At 51.9% G+C, this 25,749-nt stretch overlaps 1 protein-coding gene across 3 annotated transcripts in view; it reads left to right on the top strand.

Moving 5' to 3' along the window:
* Positions 1–25,749, top strand: part of CACNA1D (calcium voltage-gated channel subunit alpha1 D) — a 318,418-nt gene that overhangs the window by 242,819 nt on the left and 49,850 nt on the right. For all 3 annotated transcript variants that reach the window (XM_060161573.1, XM_060161575.1, XM_060161574.1), the window contains 10 exons: positions 1,211–1,340; positions 4,582–4,641; positions 7,263–7,369; positions 9,095–9,182; positions 9,985–10,092; positions 10,180–10,232; positions 11,620–11,766; positions 13,521–13,722; positions 15,764–15,922; positions 17,244–17,354. In XM_060161573.1, the coding sequence (XP_060017556.1) occupies positions 1,211–1,340; positions 4,582–4,641; positions 7,263–7,369; positions 9,095–9,182; positions 9,985–10,092; positions 10,180–10,232; positions 11,620–11,766; positions 13,521–13,722; positions 15,764–15,922; positions 17,244–17,354 (1,165 nt within the window). The remainder of the gene's footprint in view (positions 1–1,210; positions 1,341–4,581; positions 4,642–7,262; positions 7,370–9,094; positions 9,183–9,984; positions 10,093–10,179; positions 10,233–11,619; positions 11,767–13,520; positions 13,723–15,763; positions 15,923–17,243; positions 17,355–25,749) is intronic.

Below are 25,749 nucleotides of genomic sequence, written 5' to 3'. Positions count from 1 at the left end.
AGCTGACTCACTGACATCTACAGCTCATTACGTCTGCCTATATTGGAGGAATGGATTGATTTCCCCCCAAAGCTTTGAGCACTCCTGCCCTCACAGCACTGGAAGGCCTTCCCTAGCTGCTGATGTCTTGCAGGCCCTCCAGGGACCACATCCCAGCATTAAGCAGCCCCAAAAGGGAAGATTTGAAGCAAGGGGTCACCTTCATATAAAATGGGCTCCAGTTTTTAAAGTGAAAAAAACGTTTCAAAGGAAAACCTACATGTATTCTATAGACAAAAATAGTCTTTACATTCTAAAGTCAAACATGGAGGCTAAGGGAAGTCAGGCACTAACTAACTAGCCCATGGGACATCAGGGGCGTCAGGAAAGGCTCTGATGGCCTGTGGAGCCATTGTGAGAGCCAGGGCTGGGGGCGCTGAGCACACGCGGTAGCATCCTTCTAAGATTCTTGCATGATGGTGTAACTTTCACTTGACTTTCTCAGAAGTACTTGTTGTGGGTCGACTCCCCCTCCTCCCTGCAAAAATAGCACTTATGACAGAATCTCCACATAACGGGAGATTGCACCAAGCCTCACTTACCGTGGCCATGTTTTGATGCAGCCCAGCTGCTGGGAATGCTTCCATTCTTTTTGAGCTGTTGGCGTGAGCTCTGACCTTGGTCTCTGTTCCAAGGCAGGGAAAGGGAGCAGCTGGGCTTCATGTTATGGTGGGGATATGTCACCCTCAGACCTGGATTGGAAATCTGCCCCTGGTCCCCACTATCTGGGTCACCTTTTTTTTTTTTTTTTTTGGCCACACTGCTCGGCTTGTGGGATTTTAGTTCCCTGACCAGGGATCACACCTGGGCCCTCGGCAGCGAGAGCATAGGGTCCTAACCGCTGGACCGCCGGGGAATTCCCATAGCTGGGTCGCCTTAAGAACGTTCTTTCACAGGCTGAAGCCTCAGTCTCGTCACCTTTAGAAGGACAGTGTCCACACTTTTAAGGACTCAGTGAGTGGTCTCTGCAGCGTGTCCATACAGAACACTTGGGCTCTGCCATCCTGGCGTTTCCAGGGGCTGATGGTCCGGTGGGTCCGTTTGCTGGGTCGGGGCTTGGGCGGCACAGGGACAGCTGTCCTCCGCCTGGTTCGTCAACGCGGAGTGGCCCTAGTGTGCTGAGGGCCTGGACCCTTCTGGGGCTGCGTCCATGCGGCGGCTTTCCCCGCAGGATCCGCGTGGGCTGCCACAAGCTCATCAACCACCACATCTTCACCAACCTTATCCTCGTCTTCATCATGCTGAGCAGCGCTGCCCTCGCCGCCGAGGACCCCATCCGCAGCCACTCCTTCCGGAACACTGTAAGCCCCCAGCGAGGACGGCAGGGCGGGGCTCCCCGGGTTGGTGCTGAGCTCTTGGGCAGAGGCCGCGTCCGTGCAGGGCCTGCAGGGGCCATGAGGGCAAAAGCTCAAGTGGGCCTCTTGTTCACCTGCAGGCATTTTGTTTCAGGTTTGTCAGTGCCAGAGAGGTTTTGTTTGATGGGCACAAACCTTCCTTGAATCAAATATTTTATACCTCGTTTCAAATATTCTGCGATAACTGAGTATTTTCAGGGGCTCCGCTCCTCAACCTCTCCGTTCCTCGCTGCCAGCATTTTGGGCCCTCTTTCCCCCTCCCTGGTCCAATTCACATGCACACCTATTTTGAGATTCCCGCCTGGTGGCAGCATCCAGCAGGAGAGAAAGTAAAATTGAAACCAGGTGTGTCACATGCCCGGGAGCTCTTATGTAGGGTTGGCAGGAAGACTTAAACGCGCAAAGCTACTTGGTTCTGTTACTGACAAGAAATACAAGTTAGGGAGATGACAGATGTGGACCTGAAGGGTTCAGTGGAGAAGAACTAAGTTTTGGTTAGTTTGGGGCAGGAGGTGGTTTTACAAAGAAAACAAGCAGAGGGTTTAGTCTTGTATTTGTAATCAGTTTCGTAATTTAGGGCTGGCTCCCTTCCCCAGCATCGATGTTGGGCAGAGACTGGTACCTAAATCACTTCCTGCCTGCGAAATTCAGTCTCAGCAGGTCAGCTGTCAGCACTGAGAACAGTCCAGAGGCAAGACGGCTTCAGAGGACGGTAGCCTGTTGACTGCCCGGCCTCAATACCGTAGCGTAGTTTCAGATGATCGCCCAGAAAGCTGCCCGGGGAAGGAGGCCCGCAAGTGTGCGAGGCCGTCAGGGGTCGCTGCCTTGCCTGGTTGGTACCTCTTTCTGTACAAGAGATTTTTAGAGATTTGTGGATTTAGACGAATCACCAGATCAGTGTCCCACGATTTCAGTTGTGACAACCAAGCCCTGTGCTGTCTTTTCATTTCCAGTGCTCTTGGTTTGAAGCCTGGCAAACCCAATCTATCAGATTGCTGAAACTCGAGCACCCTGATACAAAGATTAAAGGATCTTCCCCTCAAAGCATGCGTGGGTGATGTAAAGATGAAGGCCCCGAGCCTGTCCCAATCTGTACTCAGAGGTTAGGGCTTTTGTTAAGATTCTCGAGGCTGTCTAAACACTCAGATGCAACAAGGCCCTCAGTGTCACTGGTTCCATCCTAAAGATGAGACACAAGGGGGAAAAGCTGTTTGGGAAAAAAATACCATTATGTGATGGACTAGGTCAGAAGCTAGTCCTAGAACACAGATTGACAAAGAGTTAATTTACATGCGGGCCTCACGTTCTAAGTTTTTACTGTAATTACATCCCCATGGGTTCATTTCCCTGCGACTTTTCGCAAGAATGTTATCGTTCGTTTTTAATAGATGTACATATGTATGTGTGTCTTGCTTTTAAAATACCACAGTGTTTTTATTTGACTGTAGTCAGAACACTTAACATGAGATTTTCCTTGACAAAATTTTAAGGATAGAAGACAGTATCCTTAACCCTGGGCACCATGTTGGATGGCAGATCTCTGGAACTCACTCACCTTGTATGACAGGAACTTTACCCATGTCCACCTCCCGCAGCCCCTGACGACCGCCATTCTGCTTTCTCTCTGCGAGCTTCACTACTTTAGACACGTCATATAACTAATATCATGCAGTGCTTTTTTTTAAAAACCTTAGCTGATTCATTAGTGAAAAAGAGAAAGGAGGCAGAGTGAGGAAAGAACGACCTGCATCCAAGGGCTCTGACCCCGGGTACCAGGCTGAGTGTTGGCTTGTCGGCAGCTGTGTCACTCTTGGCTGCCCACGTGCTTTCAGCAAGCACAGCCCTGCTGCAACCTCGGAGGGGCTGAGGAGGAGGGGCAGGGTTCCCTGTGGGCAGCCTTGGTAGTGTACTGGGAAGGACCTTTCATTGCCTGGCCGGAAACACAGATGCACAGAAGGGTTCCAGTAAAATTTATAAATCCCCAAATGGAAACAGTTTGGGAAATGAATAATGCTGTCTGAAGAGAGAGAACTTCAGCGAGGAGGGCTGCCTTTGAAACAGAGGTCCTCGCCTTAGTGGAACAGTAGTAAGGACTCCCCTGGGGTGGGTCCCACACGGACACAGCAGGGCCCGCGGCTCTGGACTGACACATCGGAGGCCTGGCTTCCCGCTCAGCGATGCGGAGACTGGCCGCGTGGCCTGAGCAGCTGCCCGTTTTCAGCATCCACCTCTGTGAAATGAACGGAGTTGGCCTGGGTAGGCGTCACGGGTTATCTTCCAGGGCCACTCTCTTCAGTTCCCCCAAACCACAGAGCCCAGTTGTCATTGCAGGTAAGCAGCCCGGACGGCCTCTCCCAGTGGCAGAGTCTCGGCTGCTGTGTTCGTGGCTGAGGAGTCTCTGTGGGCAGCCTTAGACAGCCCCACTGCTGCCCACCTGCCTGCCCTTCAGCCCCCATGGCTCTGAGGAGAAGCAGGGACCCCTGAAGGGGTAGGAGGACTCCACTGCTTGGAAAGGAGACGGTATTCTCAGGAATGCTGATAAAGTGGCCTGGACCATCATTCAGAGGCCAAGTCAGTCCGTTCTTTGAATGGGCCCAGCAAGGAAAACACCTGCCTTGAGAGAGAGAGCAGCGTTAGATGCAGAGCAGCCGGCAGGAGGAAGATGATAAGTGAAACTCTTCCTTGCAGGTTTCTCCAGCCCGGCACATCGGTGGGGGAAGGACGTTTGCTCCCTGATTGAATGGGCTGGAATTGGAGGGGACACGTGGCCCCATCTGGTGCCACTAATACCTTTGTTTCCATTTTCCCCCCAATCCAAAGTTCAGCTGAATGACAGCGTATTTCATTCTACCAAAAAGGCAGTTAAAAATCTAAAATGTGTGTGAGACTAATTTATCTGGTGCCACAAGTTACTTATCAGCATAGTGCTTTCATAAGTGAGCCTCTGTCTGCCCAGAACACGAGGCTGGGCCGGGGGGCGGGGGACGGTCACCCGGAGTGCTTACAGGAGGTAAGTATCCCCAAAGTTCTTGGTTGGACCAAGGTGGGGCCCTTTGAGCCTGTCTGCACTTTCCTCCAGGGTGGCAGGCATATCCCGGGAGAGCGGGTCTCTGACCGCTTGTGGGCGTGTAGCTGCTGGGGTTTGTCCAGATGCCTTTTTCTCATCTCCACGTGTTGTGCCTTGCAGATACTGGGTTACTTTGACTATGCTTTCACAGCCATCTTTACTGTTGAAATCCTGTTGAAGGTAATGGCTTTTTCATTGATCCTCGCATACTCTAAAGCAGCGGTAGCAATAACGGTGGCAATTCTCTGTTTACCTTCCAGATGCTAGGTTATGCAGATTATGTCTTCACTGGTACTTTTGCATTTGAGATCGTTTTGAAGGTAACAGGTGCCACAGGAGTGTGTTTCAGGGGCCTGCTCCTGTGTGTGACACACGGCCAAGACGCGTGACGTGCTTTTGGCTATTTTCAGTTTTTGTCCTCTGTGATCAAGCTCCGCTTTTCTTTTTTTTTTTAACCAAAGGATTTTTTTCCTGTAACCATTCAACTTGTTTTTGCTGTTTCTTTTTAACCTTTGAATGCATGTAGGAGCTCCTTTGGCTTCCTAATAGTGATTGGGAATTATATTTTGCTCCTTTTTTAATGTCCTCTGAAACGTGTCAACTGACAACAGATACAATACTATGTGTGAACTTTCTTCCACCCTTCTTGACATCAAAGTCGGAGGAAAAGCATTTCTCCTGCGAAGGGAATGTCTCTCTTCTCATTTCTTTGACTGCATTATGTTTTCAGTGCGCCCTAAAAGAGTAACACACTATTTTCTTGCAACAGGATTTGCAAGATAATGTGGGTCTCTTTGTGTTAAGATATATCTGTTTTAATGGATGGGCTTACATTTACACAAACGGAAACAGGGGGCCCTCTGGACAGGGGGCCCGGAATGTACTGCCCATGCATGAGTTGCCAGTCGCCATTGCTGCATGTGGTTTGTGCGCTGGTTGTGAAGCCACCCTGGGGAGAGCTCGTTCCTATGTACTCAGAGGTCTGGAGACCCACAGCGGAGAGCCCAGAACGCCAGACTTGCTGAGGGGCATGCGTCCTCGCAGTGCTGGGACAACGTGGCCTGGGACAACTGTCAGGGCAGTCATCTCCTAGTGGAGAGAAAAGCTGGGAAATGAGGGCTTGGAACCACAGTTTCTTTAAACCATGTTGGGGATTTTGTGTGTGCATCTCAGGACAAAAAAAAAGAAAAAAATATGTATTTTAAATGTACCGTGGAACTTGGGCTCTTTACAAAATCTTCTGTAAAATGAAACCTCAGTTAACATTCCAGGCAATAGGGTATTTAGTTATGTTCTCTCTCTCCTTTTTTTTTTTTTTTTTTTGGTTAATGAAAATACTAGCACAAAACCAACCAACCAACCTCTGTTTAAACCCTTGTTAAAAGTCTTCTAGACATTTGAGTTCATTTTCCTGCCTTTAGGCCAGTAAATTTGGTTGACGGTTGTCCCAAGTGAGATGCTGCCTCGGTCAGTGAGCAGAGTCTGCCTCCGTCTCCACGGTGATGGGCATTGGAGCAGAAGGCCCAGGGCGTGGGGTGCAAGTACGCTCACCTGGCCTCTGCTTCTCCTCAAACTGAACAGGAAAATGTTATCTTTAGCCTGTTAGCCTGGTTAATTGAGGTTTTACTTTCCACAATTTTAAGTTGTTCAGTGCATTTAGTTCCTCTTGGGCTTCAGGGCAAAGAGATACAGGTTTATTTAAAAGAAAAAACCCCACAATTATTGCTTTTCAATTTTAATAGATTTGCCTCAGTGACTTAAATCTTCCAAATCAATTCTCATTTTGAAAGTATCTCATAGAGTGGAAAATGAGCTAAAACAAGGATTCAGAAAATGCAGAATCTCTGAGAAGCAGCTGACCTCGAAAGAGTGGTTCCTGGTGGCCTGGGGAGGATTTGGAAGGCTGTTTGGATACGGGGTTAAACCATCTGAAGTGGCCTTTTTTTTGTAGGTTAAAGAGGGTTCGTTATTGGCAGTTCAACATGGGCCAGTATAATTAGCTCCCAGCTCTGCCTCTCCTCTCCTGTACTCATCTGAAACCTCTCCCATCTGTTTTTCTGAAGAAGCAGTAACTCCATGTACTCTGCAGTTTTTATTCTGGGACACTTCCTCACTAAGCTCCTTGTTCAGGAAGCTCAGTGGGGAGCCTGCGGTGTGGGCTCCGGGTACTCGGGGCCGTGACTTAGCAGGTGATGGCGTCTGAGCCACACCTGGCACACGCTAGAGTAGCTGGGCCTGGAGGAGCCTTTAAAATGGGTGTATCAGTAAGGGCCGTCAGGAGCAATACGGGGCCTGGGAAAACCGTGCACGTTTCTATATCAACGGAGCGTGTGAGCCCGGGGCTCGGGCACTTCCAGCCCCACTTGGGAAGTCTGGGTTGGAGCAATGTGGGCTCTGCTGGGGTCTCAGAAGGGCCGGAACTGGCGTTTTGTGGGGAAGCCAGGTTGTCTGGGTAGTGATTACATCCTGACAAACCTGGTCAAGTGGACTCTCTGCTGAGACAGAGCCTTTGGACGTGCCAACGATATATTCATAATTGAAATGTGTTTTCACTGTGATAATGTCCAGTGAAATAGTTGCTCTCTTCTTTTAAAATGTATAGGAAATCAGCTGCCCCTTTTCCATTTTTGAACAAAGCATTCAGTTGCTCTGCCCTGTTGGTTTACATTTCTGGCTTCCTAATGCACACTTGTTCGTAAAGTCACACTTTGCTCAAGCTTTTGTAAAGAGCCCAGGTTTCTTTTCCTTTGCAGAGAGAAAAGAAAAACAAAACTCTAAATCACTCATGATTCTGCTTATAGATGACGACTTTTGGAGCTTTCCTCCACAAAGGGGCTTTCTGCAGGAACTACTTCAACTTACTGGATATGCTGGTCGTTGGGGTGTCTCTGGTGTCATTTGGGATCCAGTAAGTATTCTGGGGCGTGTGTGAACGTGTGTGTACAGGACTGTTGGGCAGGAAGGTCTATGTGAGGAATCTTAACATAATCCATAAAGCCTAGGCATCGTTTTAATTGTGGCGTTCGGTTATCTGGGAAAGCTTAATTTGTGCCCGTGCCAGAAAGCATTGGGACAACTCATCCTTTCTTGTGTTTCTGTTTCTCTTTTTATGCCCTCTGCTGGGTTGTGCTCATTATTCTCTGTGATACTTTTTTCAAAAGAGGGTGAAAGAAGTCTAGACTAGGAGGGAGGGCAGCTGGACTCTAGTCTGGGCTCTCCAGGGGCTGGTCCAGGGCCCGGGGCCGGTGGGGACTCCTCTCCCAGGATCTCAGTTCCCCATCTATACAGGAGGGGTTGGACGAGGTGACCTCTCAGGCCTTTCCAGCTTGGATATTGAAGGCTTCCCTTACTCTCCAGGATAAATCAGCTGCTATGACTCTTTTCTTTTGGCATCTAAAATTTTGTTTGTTTGGTTTTGGTTTTGGTTTTGGTTTTTGCAGTACGCGGGCCTCTCACTGTTGTGGCCTCTCCCGTTGCGGAGCACAGGCTCCGGACGCGCAGGCTCAGCGGCCATGGCTCACGGGCCCAGCCGCTCCGTGGCATGTGGGATCTTCCCGGACCGGGGCACGAACCCGTGTCCCCTGCATCGGCAGGCGGACTCTCAACCACTGCGCCACCAGGGAAGCCCGGCATCTAAAATTTTTAGCTAGAAGGGGTCAAGGCTGCAAGTCAGAGCCCCAGGACCTTTCCATGGCATTGAGGGATTTCTGTGGGGAACAGCCCCAGCTGTACACTGCCTGCCTGCCGTACCTGGGGGTTTGGGACAGAGGCTCCAGTGGGAGCGTCCAGGGGTGGCCTTGCTTTCCTGCTGACTTTGAAGCACCTCTGCTCAGGTGCTGACCATCAGTGCCCCTCGTATGAGAGCACATGTGTGCACATGGCCTCTGAACTAAAGGGAAGTGAGAGGCTCCATCCCCTTCAGAAGGGAGAGGACCCCTGCCTGAAACTTCCCTGTGTTAACATCCTCTTCCTCACCTCCCATCAGTACCCAGTGAGAGGGAGCCGTGTAGTCACAACTCGGAAAGGCGTTCTCACGAGTATCTTTGCAACGCCTGTAAGCTCGCAGCCATGCCTGCGCCCTCCAGCTGCCGCCCCCCATATGCTAACCCCATACCCACTCGGGACTCACCTGATATCACCTCTATGGGGCCTTCCCAGACTCCCCAAGGTGTGTTCCCCTGGCTGCCTTCTCTCTGTCGTCACACCTACATGCTGGCTTGCGGTTGCCCGTCTCTCCCACCCAACAGCAGACTCCTTGAAGGCCAGAGAAGCCCAGCACCAGGGCACCGCAGCAGGCTCCAAACTTAGCAAACCCACCAAACCAACGCAACTCAGCCAAGTACTGCCTAGCATTTGCATCAGGGGGAAAGAATAAAGCAAACTCCTAGATTGTGTGTCTGCTGCATTAGTTGTGTGCCCGTCAGGGTCTCTGAGAGTGCGGGGGGCCTGGCTTAGGAGGGGCCATGGAGCGTGGGCCGGAAGGAGGAGACCCACCCTCGTGTGTGGTTCGTGGGGAGAGATCAGCTCTGCTCCACGTGGCCCCACCATAGTTGTACTAAAGTGAAATCATCTCACAGCATTTTACCACCGTAATACACTCTGCTTGCTTGCTTTCCTCTGCTCTTTCCCGTAGATCCAGTGCCATCTCAGTCGTGAAGATCCTGAGAGTCTTAAGGGTTCTGAGACCGCTCAGGGCAATCAACAGAGCAAAAGGACTTAAGGTTTGGATTCCTCTCCAGGCTGGGCTGGCTTCAGTTGGGGTTAGCTGTCATCACTGATTTTTCTGGGCCGGGACTGGGTTGAGGCCTGATGGATTTTCCAGTGAGCTTTGCCTTTGAAAAGAACATTTCTAACCAATGAAGCTGCCTCTGCTAAGTGCTGGTAGTGTTTTTCAAGTTATTATTTTCCTCACAGACTTAGAGAATGATCTTATGGTTACCAGGGGGGGGAAGGGTAGGGGGACGGATAGATTGGGAGTTTGGGATTGACATGTACACACTGCTGTATTTAAAATAAAAGGGCTTTCCATGAAAAATTATTATTTTTTAAATTTTTTGTTCATTTAAGAGGTTTTTCTTTATTTGATGACTGTTCACACTTCATTGCTTTTTTCATTATTAATAGTGTTCCTCTGGGTTTCTTTTAGTCTTTAAATCTATTCTTGTGCAGTTTGTACAAAAGGCCAGAGGGTTTACATTTTCCTAAGTCGTCTTATGGGGTACAGGACCCTGTGTGCCAGGCAGTGCTGTACCCCATGGCATTTCTTCTGACTGAGCTCACTGCTTTGGAGGAAGCCAAGGAGGAACCTGCTTACAGGGCGTTCCTCCCAGGGGGCCATAATGCACTGGGGGTAACTCCATAGATAACCACCTGAAAAACGAAGCATAAGGGACTGTCAGGTAGGAAAATAATATATAATTGCATATAATCATAGAAAATCTCGGCTGGTATTAGTTCACCCCGTGGCTGAAATAACACAGGGAACTAACACTCCCCTGTCCCCTCCCCACCCCCTCTCCCTAGCACGTGGTCCAGTGCGTCTTTGTGGCCATCCGGACAATTGGCAACATCATGATCGTCACCACCCTCCTCCAGTTCATGTTTGCTTGCATTGGGGTGCAGCTCTTCAAGGTACAGGGAAGGGCCTTCAAGCATGGAGCCCAGCCCGTCTTCTTCAGGCGGAGCCCACATTTGACTGTCTGTCTGTTTTGTATCCAGGGAAAGTTTTATCGATGCACAGATGAAGCCAAAAGTAACCCCGAAGAATGCAGGTGAGTGTCCTGAACGTGCGAGTGGGGAGTTTGGAAGAACAGATAAAAAGCGTCAAGAATCCGCTCGTGCTAGCATTTCAGAAGTTTTTGTTGTGGAGGACAAGAGGCCTGAGAGCTCAGCCCATGGCTGGAGACGTGGAAGGGTTTTGTTTTGAGGTGAAATTCACATAACGTAAAATCAACCATTGCAAACTGTACAGTTCAGTGACATTTCATACAATCACATTGTGGAGGGAGCACCACTTCTGTCTAGTTCCAAAGCTTTTCATCACCCTTAAGGCACGGACAGATGACTTCTGATGTTTGGTATAGAATCAGTAGACTGGGGGAGAGAGTGGGCACTAAAACCTAAAATAACAATTATGAAATGCTCCCCAAAAGCTCCCCCTACAGCCACGTATCCAATTATTTCCTCAAACCAGAACTTGAAGCTTAACTTCCTGGAGTTCAGGATCTGGCCACCCTCTTCTGACAGGTCCCAGGATGCTTCTTTCTCCTTGCTCCCATCATCCACATCTTGGCCATATGTTCGTTCACAGTAATGGGCAGAGGAGAGAGCAGGTGGCATATACTCATTCCTCTTATCCCAATGCACCCAAAAGACTATGAAGGTAGACACGGAGGCCATTGCCTGAAGTTCTGAGACCTTAGAAGCATAGACGTCCCTGTCCTTTTGAGATGTCACCAGGCAAGGCTGGCCTGCTTGCACTGTGTTCATTGAGGGTTTCTTTTCAGCAGAAGGTGCAGTCAGAGAGCACCAAAGGCCACGTGACTGTGGCAGTGCACCTCAGGGGCCCCGTTCGTGCTCTGGGGTGGGGGGCGCCCACGGAGTTGACAGCACGGCAGCCGCGTGAAGACGCTTTCCCTTCCCTCTCTAAGTTGGCCTTCTCATCTGTGAAATAGAGGCATTCTAGGAGCAATACTGTGTACCAGCGATCATAGAATTGTTTTGGAAAGAAAGCTGGGAATATTGTTAGTATGAGAGCAGGAATTTGATTAAAACTAAAATGTAGAGAAGGAATTTGATTAAAACTAAAATGTAGATTAGAGGATGCCTGGGCTTGTTTCCCAGAGCCTGTGGAATTCTGCATGCCCAAAACTTTCGGTTCTTCATGGCACACTTTGAGGCCATTGTATGAGGGATGGTTCTTGTTCGGTAGTTTTCGTTTGTGATCAGGCTGGGTGTCTGCCTGGTCACTCTGGAGGATACTCATTTAGTCGTTGCCGCACGGTTATTCGAACCGTTGAGTAGGCTAAATGCAGGGCATGATACGGAGAAGCGCAGGCTGTGCCACGCTCAGGACGGTGGCCTGGCCGGGGAGGGATCGGGCAGCGTGACAGCTTCCACATCCTGCCAGGGTGACCGCCCACCTCCTCTCCTCTCTAGGGGGCTCTTCATCCTCTACAAGGATGGGGATGTCGATAACCCTGTGGTCCGTGAGAGGATCTGGCAAAACAGCGACTTCAACTTTGACAACGTCCTCTCAGCTATGATGGCTCTGTTCACGGTCTCCACGTTCGAGGGCTGGCCCGCGTGAGTACCAAGATCGCGTGTCTCCCGGGGACGCTCCTGCTGCTTCGCGGGCACTCTGGGCTGAGCCGTGTCTCCCGGAGAGCGGGTCCTGCTGCTTTTCTCCAGTTTTGTAGGCCTTTTCTATGACTTTTTAACTTTGGACCACTTCTCACTCACTTCCTGGCCCACAGGGCTCCTCTGTCTGATTAGGCAAAGGATTAACCCCTGTGGGCAGCCAGGACTCTCGGATTTGGGAAGCTGGGGTCTCGGAAGGGGGGTATCTCTCAGTGGGCTCCTGGGGGGCATCGCTGGATGTGGATGGGGAGTCCCCAGAGGCATTTTTCAGGCCAGCTCCTGTGTCACGTCATCAGTAAAGCTGCCACTACACTGTTCCTATAGAGGCCCTTGAGAGTGTCCCAGACCGTTCATTCATTTGTTCATTCACTCCTAGTAATGTACTAGTTCGTGCCCTTGCGCCGCGTCTTTCACTGCCGCGCTCGCTGGCTCGTTCATAAAGTGGGCTCCTGATACCAGCTCCATGCAACATGCTGTACTACGCCCCGTGGAAGAAGCAGAGCTGTCTAGATGCGGTTTCCCCTCTCAAAGCCCACGTTTAGTCAGTGTCGTCAGCCAGGCCAAGCAGGAGGGTCCTGGTGTGTCAGAGACATGCAGCACAGGGTCCTGAGGGATGGCTAGGATTTGATGGGTGAGGTGAGAAAAGTGGAAAGAAGGAAGAAGGTCGAATACAAAAGGAGAGCTCTTGTACCTTTGTTGTGCTCTGCTCTCTGATGGACCCCCAGCTCCTGCCACCAGAACACATATATGTTGATAGAGTTCTCAGTGTCAAGTTCTCGTGCCCAGAGGAGGGTGGACAGGCTGGCAGGACTCTCTGGGTGTGTGGGGTGTCTGCGAAGTAGAAGGACAGTGGGGTGGGGCTTGTTCATTGGTGGGTCGGTCCTGCGAGAAGAGGGGCATAGAGTGAGAGCCTGCACTCCACAGAGGCACGAGCTGTGGTCTCAGGGTTTAAACCCTGCGCTTTAGTAAAGCTGGGCGGCAGCTGCCACCAGGGATGGCAGGGAAATGAACAGACTTGGGGCTCGGGGCTCAGGCGAGGTGGGCTCAACTCCTGCTCTGTCCCCAGGACTGTGACCTTGGCACTTAGATCCCTCTCTGAGCTTCTGTAAGACAGGGACGACCGTATGTCCACCTTTCCAGATGGATGTGAAAGCACCTAGCACAGTGCACGGCTCGGGTGGGTGCCTGGAAGGGCTGAATCTGCATCAGAACGAGCATACATTGAATTGGAGGCTGTTGCAGTAATTGCCCCTCTTTCTGCTCAGAGTTCTGCCTGGCACATTTAATTTTAGTGCTTGTTTCAGTTTGGGGAACCTCTCGTAGTTCTTTGGAAATGCCCTGGCCGCTCGCTCGTTGTCTTGCGTTTACAGCTTTCAGTTCCGCCAGTGTCTTCCATGTGACGTCCTTCCTGTGTTCTGTCTGTGACTAGAAAGGAGCATTATTGGGTATTTGTAAAATCTTTTCCAGTCTTCAGAGCAATCAGTCAACAAATATATCCCAGGTGTTCCCTCCGCCAGGTGCCGGGCTGATCGGCCTAATGCCCCAGAGGCTTCCTGAGGGACCTCCACGTGTCCCGGGGCCTTGGGGTGGGCTCCCAGCGAGGGGTCCGACCGTCCGTGCCCGCAGAGGTGATCAGAAGCTAGCGGGGCTGGGCTGCTGGCTGAGCGGCACTGGTGCTCACTGGATCCTCTGCTCTCCAGGTTGCTGTACAAGGCCATCGACTCGAACGGAGAGAACGTCGGCCCCATCTACAACTACCGTGTGGAGATCTCCATCTTCTTCATCATCTACATCATCATCGTAGCGTTCTTCATGATGAACATCTTTGTGGGCTTCGTCATCGTCACATTTCAGGAGCAGGGGGAGAAAGAGTATAAGAACTGTGAGCTGGACAAAAATCAGGTTAGAGTCACGCACTGTTCGGGCTTCTGTCCCTTGAGCCAAAGAGGACCGATTTCTCTTTTGACAGCTTCCCGCGTGTTGAGAAGGGTGCCCGCCTGCTCTCTCTCCCTGGGGCTTGGGCCCTGCTCAGCACACTCTCAGCCACTGTGAGTCATCAGTGGGGAGCGTTAGTTTCCCAGATGCAGATTAGGCTGTAATTTTGAAATTTACCCGCAGACATTTGAGTGAGAAGTCAGGATACCTAGGCCACCTTCTGTGGTCATGGCCCACTAGTGACAGCTCAGAGTCACGTAGGATGGTGTGGCCTGGGGCCAGGAAGCACCCAGTGACGCTCGCACAGTCCCTCCCAAGGGACAGCCTTTTATCTCCTCAACCTCGGGACTACTGACATTTGAGGCTGGATAATTCTTCGTTACGCTTGCGGTGCATGGTTGAGAAGCCTCCCTGGCCTCTCCCCACTAGATTCCAGTAGCACCTTCTGCCCCCCACCCTCATTCCCGCTCCAGAAATATCTCCAGACATTGTCAAATGTGCCCTGGTTGAGAACCATTGACTTAGGAGGAAGTACCCTATCACACCACTGGGAAAGTCGCTAACTTTAAACTTGGGACTAAGGTTGCACTGGCATCACTCTCTTGATCTAGCACCTTGTTTTAACCAGTCTGTTAGGCGCAGGGGCCTTTGGCTCTGATCGTGTGATGATGCGAGGGGGCCAGGAGACCTGTCTGGTCCTGTTCTGCCTGCACCTGCTCTGTGACTGTGGGTGCGCCTCCACCTCCTGTCTGGGCTGTCCCCCTAAATTGAGGGCATTAAGGAGTCACTTTTAAAGGTCTTTTTCAGCTGTAAAAATAGTCTGTGAGATCGAGATTCTGTTCTGGGAGTTTCCCCCAGGCCCTCTATCAGTAGCCATCTCCGTTGGATGATTACATAGAGAGCAAGAATCACTGCCAGCCTGGGCTTCCTGGCGGGAAGTCGCCGTGCATGGTGAGGCCGTCTGTCTCGGGCTGCAGCATCTCCACTGGGGGAAACACGAGGACAGCTTGGTTTATAGGAAGACATTGCTGTGAGTTGTCAGGGCGTCCCTGCAGATTTTATCAGTGACGGTCTGAGGGAGGCCTGGCCCAGCTCTTCACCCCTCCCGACCCCCGCCAAGGAAGAAGAGTGTCAGGGCAAGACCCAGGCGGAACCAGAGCTGAAACTAGGTCACCACGAGGTCCAGGATAGGCTCCAGTCAGGGGTCCCAAGAGTCAGCATGTGAGGTCACAGCGGGGCCAGGTCCTGGACAGAGAGAGCCTGTGGTTGGTCTGGGCCTAGGAGCAAGTAGGGTATGATGCTGAAAAGGCTTTCGGGGCTGGAGGCTCTCTGGGCTTGCTGCAAAGGGTGGACCGGTCTCGGCCCCAGCATCAGTGGGCGGGGCAGTGCTCCGGCCATCATCACGGACCATGTCCTGGGGGTTCTAAGATGAACACGACAAGCTCCTGAGCCTCTACAGCTCTCAGACAGACACACAGCTCACTCACCATTAGACACTTAGGGTTACCATGCTCGTTCTGGCTTCTGGTAGGCGTCTTGTATGGGTCCATCCTGGAGCAGCCATGGGACCTCCAATCTCAGGGAGTCAGCCCAGCCCCTCTGGTTCTTGAGGATTTCCTTGCCTCTCGTTACTTGGCTTCCTTCCCTGGGCAGGAGAACTACAGTTGTACTCCACCAGCATCAAGAAAGGGCAGGGATAAGACATGGGTCAAGGCTTTGCATCTCTGCTTAGTGCATCGCCGGACCTCAGTCTTCTAATAAGCGAAATGGAAGCAAACTGGGTGCTCTGCTTACCCTCAAAGGCTGCTGTGAGGACCACATGAGGTGATGGAGCTGGGGGCCCTTTGTCAGTGATGCTGAGTGGTACCTGTGCGGGTTGCGCGGGCGGTTCCCCCTCGTTCTCGCTCCCTCCCGGTAGGTGTGCGCCAGCTTTTCAGGGCAGACGGGAACTGTGTCCTTCTTCCATAGACGTGCTCAGGATCCCCGTTGCTCTTTTCTGCCCTTGCAGCGTCAGTGTGTTGAATACGCCTTGAAAGCACGTCCCTTGCGAAGATACATCCCCAAAAACCCCTACCAGTACAAGTTCTGGTACGTGGTGAACTCCTCGCCTTTCGAGTACATGATGTTTGTCCTCATCATGCTCAACACACTCTGCTTGGCCATGCAGGTAAAAATGGAGACAGCCGCGTGGATCCCGTCCGGGCCTTCGGTGCAGCCCCGTGCCCCAAATCCTGAGGGTGGAATGCCGCCCCCTCACAGGAGGAAGGGTTTGATTATCTGACGAGTCTGGGCTGTAGTTTGGCCAGACTCGCATTCTGGCTAACAGTTGCCATGGCGGGAGTTTACAGTCACTCTTCTGCGTGAGAGACTGTACAGCGTGACCATAAGTGCCATTCCTCGGGAGCCCTAGCGTGGCTTGCAGGCCTGTGAACCTTTGCTGTGGGCTTCTGTGGCCAGGGAGTGGTTGTGGACTAAAGCTCTGTCTGTGTGGAAATGAACAGGCGGGGTCTTCAATCCTGACTTGACTCCTTAGCAGCCGGGTGACCCGGGGCAAGTTATTTAAATCCCCCGAGCCTGGCTTTGTCGATTGGTAAAGTGGGAAACGAAGTTTGTGCTGGGTAATTTGTGTCCGGCACTTCGCTCTGGGCCTGCCCCAGAGTGTCATTCCTGTCCTCAAGTCACTCTCAGCGTGGCAGTGGGGAGTCTTCTGGTCCGTGGAGTACTGAGTTTGACCTGCCTGACAGCGACTCTTGGCTCCCTGGGGGCGAGGAAGGCAGCTCACTTCAACTGGCCACATTGGATTACAGAGCGGTATTGACAGTGAGCGTTTCCAGCCCTTGCGCTGTCTGTCTAGTGGATATTGCACTAGGACAAGAGTGGCCAAGGTCTAGATTCAGTTTCCCACTGGCTCTAAGAACTTGAGCAAATCAAACCAACTCCCAGTGCTGTCTGGGAGATGAGTGTAAAGACAGCCAAGGGTACGTTTTCTGGCCCTTTCCTTAAATTTACGAATTCCTTATGAATGAGGACCCTCTGCTGATGTAGGGAAAAGCACGAAGGCAAGATGATAACAGTGCCTTTGATTGAATGTAGGCCTAAATGGCGTATAATGTATCCTAACCGAGTCCTACTTTTGTCCATAGACCTGTGGGTGTGTTCTGCATTCTGCCTGGGTCAAGGCCCTGAGTAGAAACCCTGCTGGGAGAAAGGGTGGATTCCCTTTATTCCGAGCAGAGGAAGTGGATGTCTTTCCCCTTCATCGTTTGGTCACCCTCATCTTGTCAGGGCCCCCTGCGCTTTGTGGGGGGCCAACCATGTGCCCTCGCAGGGTCAGTGGAATCACCGGGAGAGGGGGCTGGACCGGGGAGGTTGCCTCGCTGCCCGTGAGGCAGGCGGACGGACGCCTGCAGGGGGTGGTGGGCTGGGGAGCCTCCTTTTGCGAGTCCGGAGTGGACCCCCGAGAACCGTGCCTCTGCTTCCATCCGCAGCACTACGAGCAGTCCAAGATGTTTAATGACGCCATGGACATCCTGAACATGGTGTTCACCGGGGTGTTCACCGTCGAGATGGTTTTGAAAGTCATTGCATTTAAACCTAAGGTGAGTTGCTGAACCCACTGTCAAAGGCTGTAGCTGAATCACTCCAAAGAGTCACCCACTTCCCGTTAGTCTCGTGTTCTTGGATTATGCTGAATTGTTCTGGCCGTTAACTAGGTTATCACCCGAGAACGTTAAAATCTGATGAGGGCATCTGTGTACACATGAGAAAATAAATCTGCGAAAACAAGACCTCGCAAAAACAATTCTGAGAAAAAGAAGAAGAGAGAATTAGGAATTTGCAGAATGGAGATTGTTTTGAAACCTGATTTTCTGTTTCTAGAAGAGCGTGTGTCAGACTGTCTCAAGGAAACTCGCCTCCTTACTTGAGCATTGGAGACATTGTTTTCGCATAACCCGTCAGGAGTAATTCGGCCCTGATTTTACTGCTACATTGCCAGCATAAAGACTTTGGTTTTCTTTGTTCTTGGTCCACAGCATCTTTTTCACCTTTTATGGAAAATTCTACCAGCTGCAGACCTCTCACAGCCATACCATCTTGCGTTTGTTTAATTTAGGAAAATTTCACTTGACTTTAAGACAAAACAAGACACGAGCATTTTAAACTGTGTTGGACTGCTCTGCGTGTTATGTCTCCTTTAGGACAGACTGAGTCCGGTCCACAGTTGTCAACGTCTGTAGCGTAAGAGACAGATAGTATAGTGTCGAAGAGCACGCACCATTCTGGGACCAGACTGGACTCAAATCCCCAAGCAAGCTGTCGATACTTCACTGCTCTGTGCCTCCATTTCCTCACCCATGGAATGAGGGCTCTAGTAGTCCTACTTCCTAGGGCAGTTTGGAGGAGTAAGAATCACTCTGTGTGCCACGCTTACAAGAGCGCTCGGCATGTAGCCCCACGCTGTAGACGTGTCAGGACTGTTACGATGACGACCACCATCCCCATCATCAAGTGGTGATGTTTCCTCATCCTAAAACCCTAGACAGAGGAGCAGATCCTGGCCGAGCTGTGACACATTTGACCCTCAGTTTCTTTTCTAGCAAAGGCTCCACCCATCAGAGTTAGAGAATGAGTTCAGTGACCCCAGTGTCTGTTCATCAGGGTGTAAGGTATCTGACAACACTAATTTAAGTAAGACTCGGATTATGAAATGATGGGTTCACATACTCCATCCGTAAGTGGAATTCTAATTTAGAACTGTTCCTATCTTTAATTTGAATTAATTCCTATGCAATCTTTATCAGCTCTTTGTGGACAAAAAAGAAAGGACGCTTGTAAGTGATCGATCGGGGTGATTGCAGTGGGGTCAAACCTGGCATTTTTGCATGGCCAGATGCTAATTACTGTGACTTGTCCATATCTCCACACATGCCCCTTCTTCCCTGCCCCCACCAAACTCTTCTGAATATCCTTTGAGATTTTTGGTTTGCTTCCCTTTCCCCTTTCCGTCCTTGATCAACATTTGTCTGGACTGATGGAAAGGTTGCAGAGTAAGAACTCCAAAAGCACTTGATCAAGGCGACATGGCACGTATCTATGCAACATTTCCTAGATCCCCTTGCCATGTCTTGCCCTGCCTGGTGATTAAGCTCTGAGAAGGCACATTTCCCCCGGCATGTGTGTGAGTCCGTGTGTGTCTGCGTGTGCACTGTCAGCGGCTGTGTCCGGTGAACCACTGTTACCAAACCTGAGAGGAGAGTTCAGTGGTGTGTGAACAGGCTGGTGAGGCTGAGGGGAAATGAGTAGCTAACTTATAGTCAGTACTGATCGATCAGAGTTTTTAAATGAGCGATTTCCGCTAGAAATTGTGCCGCTTCGTAGTTTTCCTCCACAAGGTATTTTCACAGCAGAAGACAACCTCAGATTACAAGTGAGAGAAATTTTAAAACAGCAATAGCAGCGCCTCTACGCTTGAGGGGCACCGTCACTGCATTTGCGAAGCAGATGGATTTGGTGTTGTGACGGTGTGTCTGGAGGAGCCGGAGAGAGTCATTTCACCTAGAAGCAAAGCTCTTCTTAAAACGCTTCCTGACTCTCCTATCTCCTCTCTGGTGTTAGCAAAGCAAGGCCAGGCGAGTAGTCATCCACAAAGAAGTCAGTGAGGCCCTCCTACCCGTCAGAGGGGCAGGGGGGCTGAGGAGGCGTGTTGCAAAGGTGGCAGAAGGAAGCCTCTCTGTGAGGAGATGGCCAGAGGGACAGAGGGCCGGGAACCCGGCCCATAAACTTCATCTAAGAAGGTCTGTGTCTCTCCTGGGGAGCTCTGTCGCAGGGTCCTTTGGGGCTGTGTTCTCCACAGTGAGGGGTGCATGTTCTGGGAGAACGTGTCAGCATCTGTCAGGAGAGACGGGGTTGCAGCTGTTTTGTAATAGAAATACAGAGGGTGAAGTTACAATCCTTCCTGGGAGGTGAGAAGGCATCATAGGAGGCAGGGTTCAAACGCGTGGAGGAACCTGACTCCTTTTATACTCTAAGGGCCTGACTGGTAAAGGGGGCCTCCTGAGTGAGAACACATTGAGAGGGATGTGGTCCGAGCTGGGAGCTTCCCTGGTGGGGAGGTGGGATCACTCCAGGAGAAAAGTTGTTTTGAGTGTGGGTTAGGCAAGCATGGAAGGTGGTGAGACGCCAAAGAGACAAGGAATGAGGGCCGAGCAAACAGGCTGCGCAGTGGGTTGTGTCGGCTCCCCAGGGAAGACCCACCCATCGGGCATCGAGCTCGTGCACTTGGAGCGACGGAGCCGCCCTGGGGTTTTGAAAGGTGGGCCATGGTGTAGATAAGAACCAAGTCCCGTTCCCCTGGCCTTCCCCTCCAGTGCTCCCAAGGGGCAGCTGCTGGGCTTCTCAAGTGAATTCTCTTGCTGCAAGGAGGGAGGTTGAAGAAGAAGGGCTTTGTCCAAAGTCCTGGCTCCTGTAGGTCTAAGGAGCACTTCTGATTTGCCTGAGGTTCCTTCTTTGTGCTTCCGGAAGCCGCCCATCTGGTGCTTTGTCCAGCGCCTGCTCAAGTCCGTGACCCGCCTCCGTGTGGGCTTTTCCTCAGGGAGCCGCGCTTTGTTCCCAGGGCTCAGACCTCGAAGCGCTTTGGTCTTGGTTCTACCCTTGACCTTGAACAACACGCGGGTTAATCTGAGTATTGCTTAGAGCCGCCGCTCCCTCTCCGAGGTTCCTCTGCACCCACTGATTCATCCAACCACAGACCACGTAGGGCCGTGGTATTTACTCTTGAAAAGCATCCGTGTGTATGTGGACACGCACAGTTCAAAGCCACATGGTTCAGGCGTCAACTGTGCCTTGAAAATGTCGAATTTACCTGCCTAGCCACTTGAGCTTGGAAAACGTTGAGAGTTACTGGGTTTGGGGAAAGAAGAAAGTGCTTTCGTGCTGTCCTCGTGCTTCTGTGCAGAGCGGATGTGTCGTGGACACTGGGTCACCCATATGCCTCCCAGGACAGCACTCCCTCCCCAGGGTCCCTGGCAGGAATAAGGCTGCTCTATCAGCCCCAGCAATTTTCCTGGAGCACATTCTGTGCCTCCTGGGAAGGAACCGTGACACTATCTTTTCAGTTCTTCAGTGATCACATATATATATATATATCATAAATGTATCTCAGTGATTCATTTTAATGCCAAATAACGCTTGAGGGGAAATATTAACTCTCCTTAACTAGAACTTGATGTCAGACTCCTTCATGGGCTCAGCCTGTCCTTTCAAGGCCGGGGTATCCCGGAGCTCCCTCCTGGTCCCCTTCTCCCCTGGTGAGACGCGTGCACGCCCTGGGCCTCGGTGGCCAGCTCGTCTCACCCCAGCCTCCGCGGCCCTCCTTCCTCTTGCATTCCTTGACCGCTGAACCATCTCCTGCCTCTGGCCTCAGCGCCCCCCTTCATCTTCCACACACTCCCTTTGTAAACTGAAAGCTGGCCGTGCCACCTGTTGTATGAAAAGAAAAGGTAATTTCACAGTCGAATATTCAAAGTTCTGCACCAAACACTAGCGCACTTACATCTCTGCCTCATTTCCGGCCGCGCGCTCCCAGCCGTTCCTCCTCTGCACCCCATCCCCACTGTGACCATGCGGGACCTTTCCGTGGCCCGTGCTTCTGTGTCTGGAAGCCCTTTTTCCACCTTGTTACCTTTTAAGGCCTGTCTGGAATGTGGGCTCCTCCGTCACAGTGTCCCCCAGCCCAGCCAGGGCCGGCGCTCCCCTTCCCACGTGCTCCTGTTAGATGCTCACTGTGCACTGTCAACATCAGTACCCTCCGTGTCTCCCTCTCCGTTAGCTGATGAGCAGCTGCTCAAGGTTGGGTGGTGTTTGTCTCACGTGATACCTGCTACATGCTGGTTACTCCATGGGAAGTGGTGGAAGGAAGAAAGGAATGGATGGATGAACCTGTGGGTGCAGCCTCTTGTCATCAGGCCCTACTGGCTTTTCTATCACAGGAGACGTGGGCAGAGCAGAGTGGCCAAAAGTGAACGTATTTTTCTTTAAGCCTCCACTTGACCTTTGGAAGGGCTTATGCTGGTTAGAAAGCTGTCAGTTACAGTTTCCACCCAGAGTTGGCACTGTGGGTCATCCCTTGGGTCAGATGCTTCCCAGACAGTCCCTGGCAGAAACTGGTAAGTGATCCGGCTGCCTCAGTAAACCCCAAAAGGCCGGGCAGCGAAAAGATCCCGGACTTGGGCTGCTTCTCTTGTTTGCATTGCATAGACCTCGCTGCCCACCATGTGCCAAGCCCATGCTCTATCCTGGCTGGGGGTCCAGCTCTCCTTCCAGGAGCCTATAGTCTAGCTGGAGATTATGTTAATGGACAATCAAGATAGAGTTCTTAGAAACCAGGGAACTTCCTGGCCCTAAGCCCACATTAGTCTGGGTTATGATTTTAAATTCCCAGACTCAGAAGTGTTTCCGAGTAATAAATGCTATTGCGTGTGGCTGACTTGCTTGATCCTTTCCAATGGGTGAGGCTGTTCCAAAAGTAATACGGGCCAACTGTGGCCAGACTGGTAGGGACTGCTGGCTCCACCTGAGGGGCCCTGGCCTCCACATTCGGTTGTAGGAGACCCTCTTGTGACTGGCCAAGAGGAGAGAGCATGCAGGTGGGCGCCGTGCTAGAAGCCGTAACCTTCTGGTTACCCAGACGCTGCGGTGGCTTTGATGGGAAAGGGGTGGGGCTGAGTCATACTCACTTGACAGTGACTTTATTACCTAGGAGGCTACTAAACAGGGAAACAGGATGTGGGAAGAAGGCGGGGGGGCTGGCATTTTCTGCCTCCCTGGGACCCCTAGCAAGCCATCTGGCCAGAGCCTGTGATTCCAGCCACCTGCAGCCACTCAAGCCTCCTGTCGCCTAGATGAGGGTGTCAGTCCAGGAACCCTCTAGAATTTGGGCACAACTCTGTGAGTGCAGTGGACCCTCCAGAGAGGGTGTTGAGGAGATTACCAAAGAGTTCCAGGACCCCAAACATCAAGCCCCTATCGTGTTGATTTGAAGTGACTTTATACACCGCAGGGGGCCAGGATGGGCCGGTTGGAGAATAGCTTGCAGGCCGGTAGGACTGATCCACAGGTGAATACTGATCGTTCTGGAGAGACAGAGACACAGAGACACACAGAGACAGAGGCGCTATTCAGGAATAAAGTCTCAAGTAGGCAAGAGGGGCATGCAGTGCCCTGAATGGTGGTGGGCGTGGCCTCTGGTGAAGGATGGACTGTAGCAAGAGGGGGGCAGGGCCTGTGGTGTGGGACAGGACAGGAGGGACAGCGGGTCTTCACTGCTCTCTGTGCCCTAGAGCCCCAGTTGTTACTGATGACCACGCGTTTCTAAGGCATCAGTTCCTCTCTAGAGGAGAGGGAAAGGCTCACCATTGTCTCTGCAGTTCTGAGTTGCTGTTAAATCCATGAGGAAGAGGACAGGCTCCGCACCTCAGAGCATGCTCTGTGGCCAGGCCGCCAGTCAGCCCACTGTGTGTTACCACTCGTAGTGATGCAGATAATTTAAGAGCCAATGCTGTGTTCTCACAACCCGGGTACGACGGCGGCACTCAGCACACCACGTGGTCCAGCTGACTTTGGTTTGGCGTTGTCCTCGGGGAGGGAAGCAGAATGTGCCTTTACGTCCTGGTGCAGGCTCTGGGTCTCCTCTCTGACCAGCACAGCCGGCTTCCTGAGGGGCACCAGTCGTGTCCTCACTGTGGACACTGCCTCTCCTGTTTTGCCAGCCAAGAGTCCCACATCTTGAGAAGAGAAGCTGTAAGGAGTGAGACGTTGTCTTTATTAAGCAGACGCTCCCATTAGACATTTATCACAGATCATCAGAGCTGGTGCAGGCGAGCTTTTGTTTACTTGTTAGAGGGCCAACAGAGGGGTCTGGGAGGGTGGCAGTCAGTCCGTGAGGGTAAGTAACTATGAGAGGTGCTGGGATTGTGGGAGAGGAGGAGAGAGGAGATGGTGAGGGGTCGGGGGGGCGGGCGCAGGGTCAGAAGTCGTGGCAGTTGGTTGGGAAAATCTTACATTATTTAAGATGAAATTTTTTTAAAATCTCAAACCCTGAGTCAGCGTTACAGGTCCCCCATAAATGCACCTGGGGTGATTAACAGTGATTAGAACAAACATCCCTCCTCCGGCTGTTGGAACAGCCAGCGTGTCCACATTCTCCATAGTGTTGTAAAAGGCTGGGGCTCTGCAGTGGCTTCCTCTGGGCCTGCACTTGATCAATTCATGGGATCTGACACTTCAAAGCACCTTCTGTTCTGGTGTTCTTGATCCAGCACTAAGTGTACCCCGTTGTAAGCACACTGGGCCCCTTTTTATATGATTCAGACCTGAATTTTTATTTCCACAACGCATCCTGGCTTGTTGAAAAGATGCAGTTGATTTGCAGACAGTCGTTGACCTTGCAACCAGAAGCCTCCGTGCACTGTTCTCCCCACCACCCCCTCCGACTGAGGGCTTCCTGGGGGGTATCAGGAGACAGCAGGCAGTAATTTAGCACCTACTGTGCTGAGCCCAGAAGAGGATGCAAAATGTATGCCATGTACGTACAGATTTGTAAGTCACGGTCGTAGGGATGTTGTACCTTCAACAAGATACAAGGACCTGAAATAACAAGAATAGGGCAGAGCTGAATGACCAGGAGGGTGCAAGGTGGTGGAAGGAGGAGGCCTTGCCACGTGTCAAGCACTATGTGGGCTCACGGCTCCGGGCTGGGTGGTGGGATTAGTGGAGGAGGGGACAGAGCAGTCAGCACAGTCCTCATCCTCAGAGGGTCTTCCATGGGGTAGACCTGCGGGCAGAGGCCCCAGATTCAGTGATCAAGACCTGAGAGACATTCGGAGTCCCCAGGATGGGAGGTATAAGTCAGGAGGATCTGAAAACATGCCATCAGGGCATTGGCATTTGAGCTGAGTGTCAAGTGGACGTGGGCAGGTAGAGTTGGGGTGGGGAGGCCGGGATCACAGAGGCCTCAGGAGTTGGGCAAGAACCTGGTGGTGGTTTGAGGGATGGAAAGGAGTCCGCTCAGCCTGGAGGATGCAGAGGGAGGGGAGGGAAGCCAGAGCTGGAGAGGAAAAAGGAGCCTATCAGGAGATAGGGGCTGCTCTGGGGGCCAGGGGGAGCACTCGAGCATCATCACCGTCCCTGAGCGCTCCTTCCCCGTGAGACCTTCTGTGCACTGATCCCGCAGCCCTACAGGCCACACCTCTGCCTTAGACGGCGTGCGTCGCTGGCCTGTCTCCCTGTAAGCCTTCACGTCCCTTTAGACCGAGAGCTCTGTGAGGACATGCTGCCGCGGGGCACACCCTTTGCAGTACTTGGACTGTCGAGGAGGGGCAGGGATACTGGTTTGTTTCAAGGGCACAGCAGTGAGAAGGTGTGAAACGCCGGTCATAGTGGTCTTGATGTGGAAGAAGAGAAGGAGGTGACTGGGGACCCCATACGAGGAGTAGGAGGGCCTTCTCCTCCCTCAGCAGCGAGGGGTTGGGGTTGTGACCTTGGATGCCAGGGCAGGGCCACCAGGTGCCTCGCTCTGTCCTGCAGGTACTTAGCTTGGTTCAGTGCTGCCCAGGGCCACGGTCTGCGTCGTGTGGTGTGTGTGTCGTGTGGTGTGTGTGTGTGTCTGTGTGTGTGTGTCTGTGTGTGTGGTGTGTGTGGTGTGTGTGTGTGTGGTGTGTGTGTGTGTGTGGTGTGTGTGTGTGTGTGTGTGGTGTGTGTGTGGTGTGTGTGTGTGTGTGTGTTGTGTGTGGTGTGTGTCTGTGTGTGGCGTGTGTGGTGTGTGTGTCTGTGTGTGTGGCGTGTGTGTGTGTGGTGTGTCTGTGTCTGTGTGTGTGGTGTGTGTGTCTGTGTGGTGTGTGTCTGTGTGTGGTGTGTGTGTCTATGTGTGTGGTGTGTGTGTGTGTGGTGTGTGTCTCTGTGTGGTGTGTCTGTGTGTGGTGTGCGTGTGTGTCTGTG

Source organism: Lagenorhynchus albirostris, chromosome 10 (genome assembly GCF_949774975.1).
Source record: "Lagenorhynchus albirostris chromosome 10, mLagAlb1.1, whole genome shotgun sequence".
NCBI lineage: Eukaryota > Metazoa > Chordata > Mammalia > Artiodactyla > Delphinidae > Lagenorhynchus > Lagenorhynchus albirostris.
The sequence above is the reverse complement of the archived record's forward strand: the minus strand, read 5'-3'. Positions and strand labels throughout refer to the sequence as shown.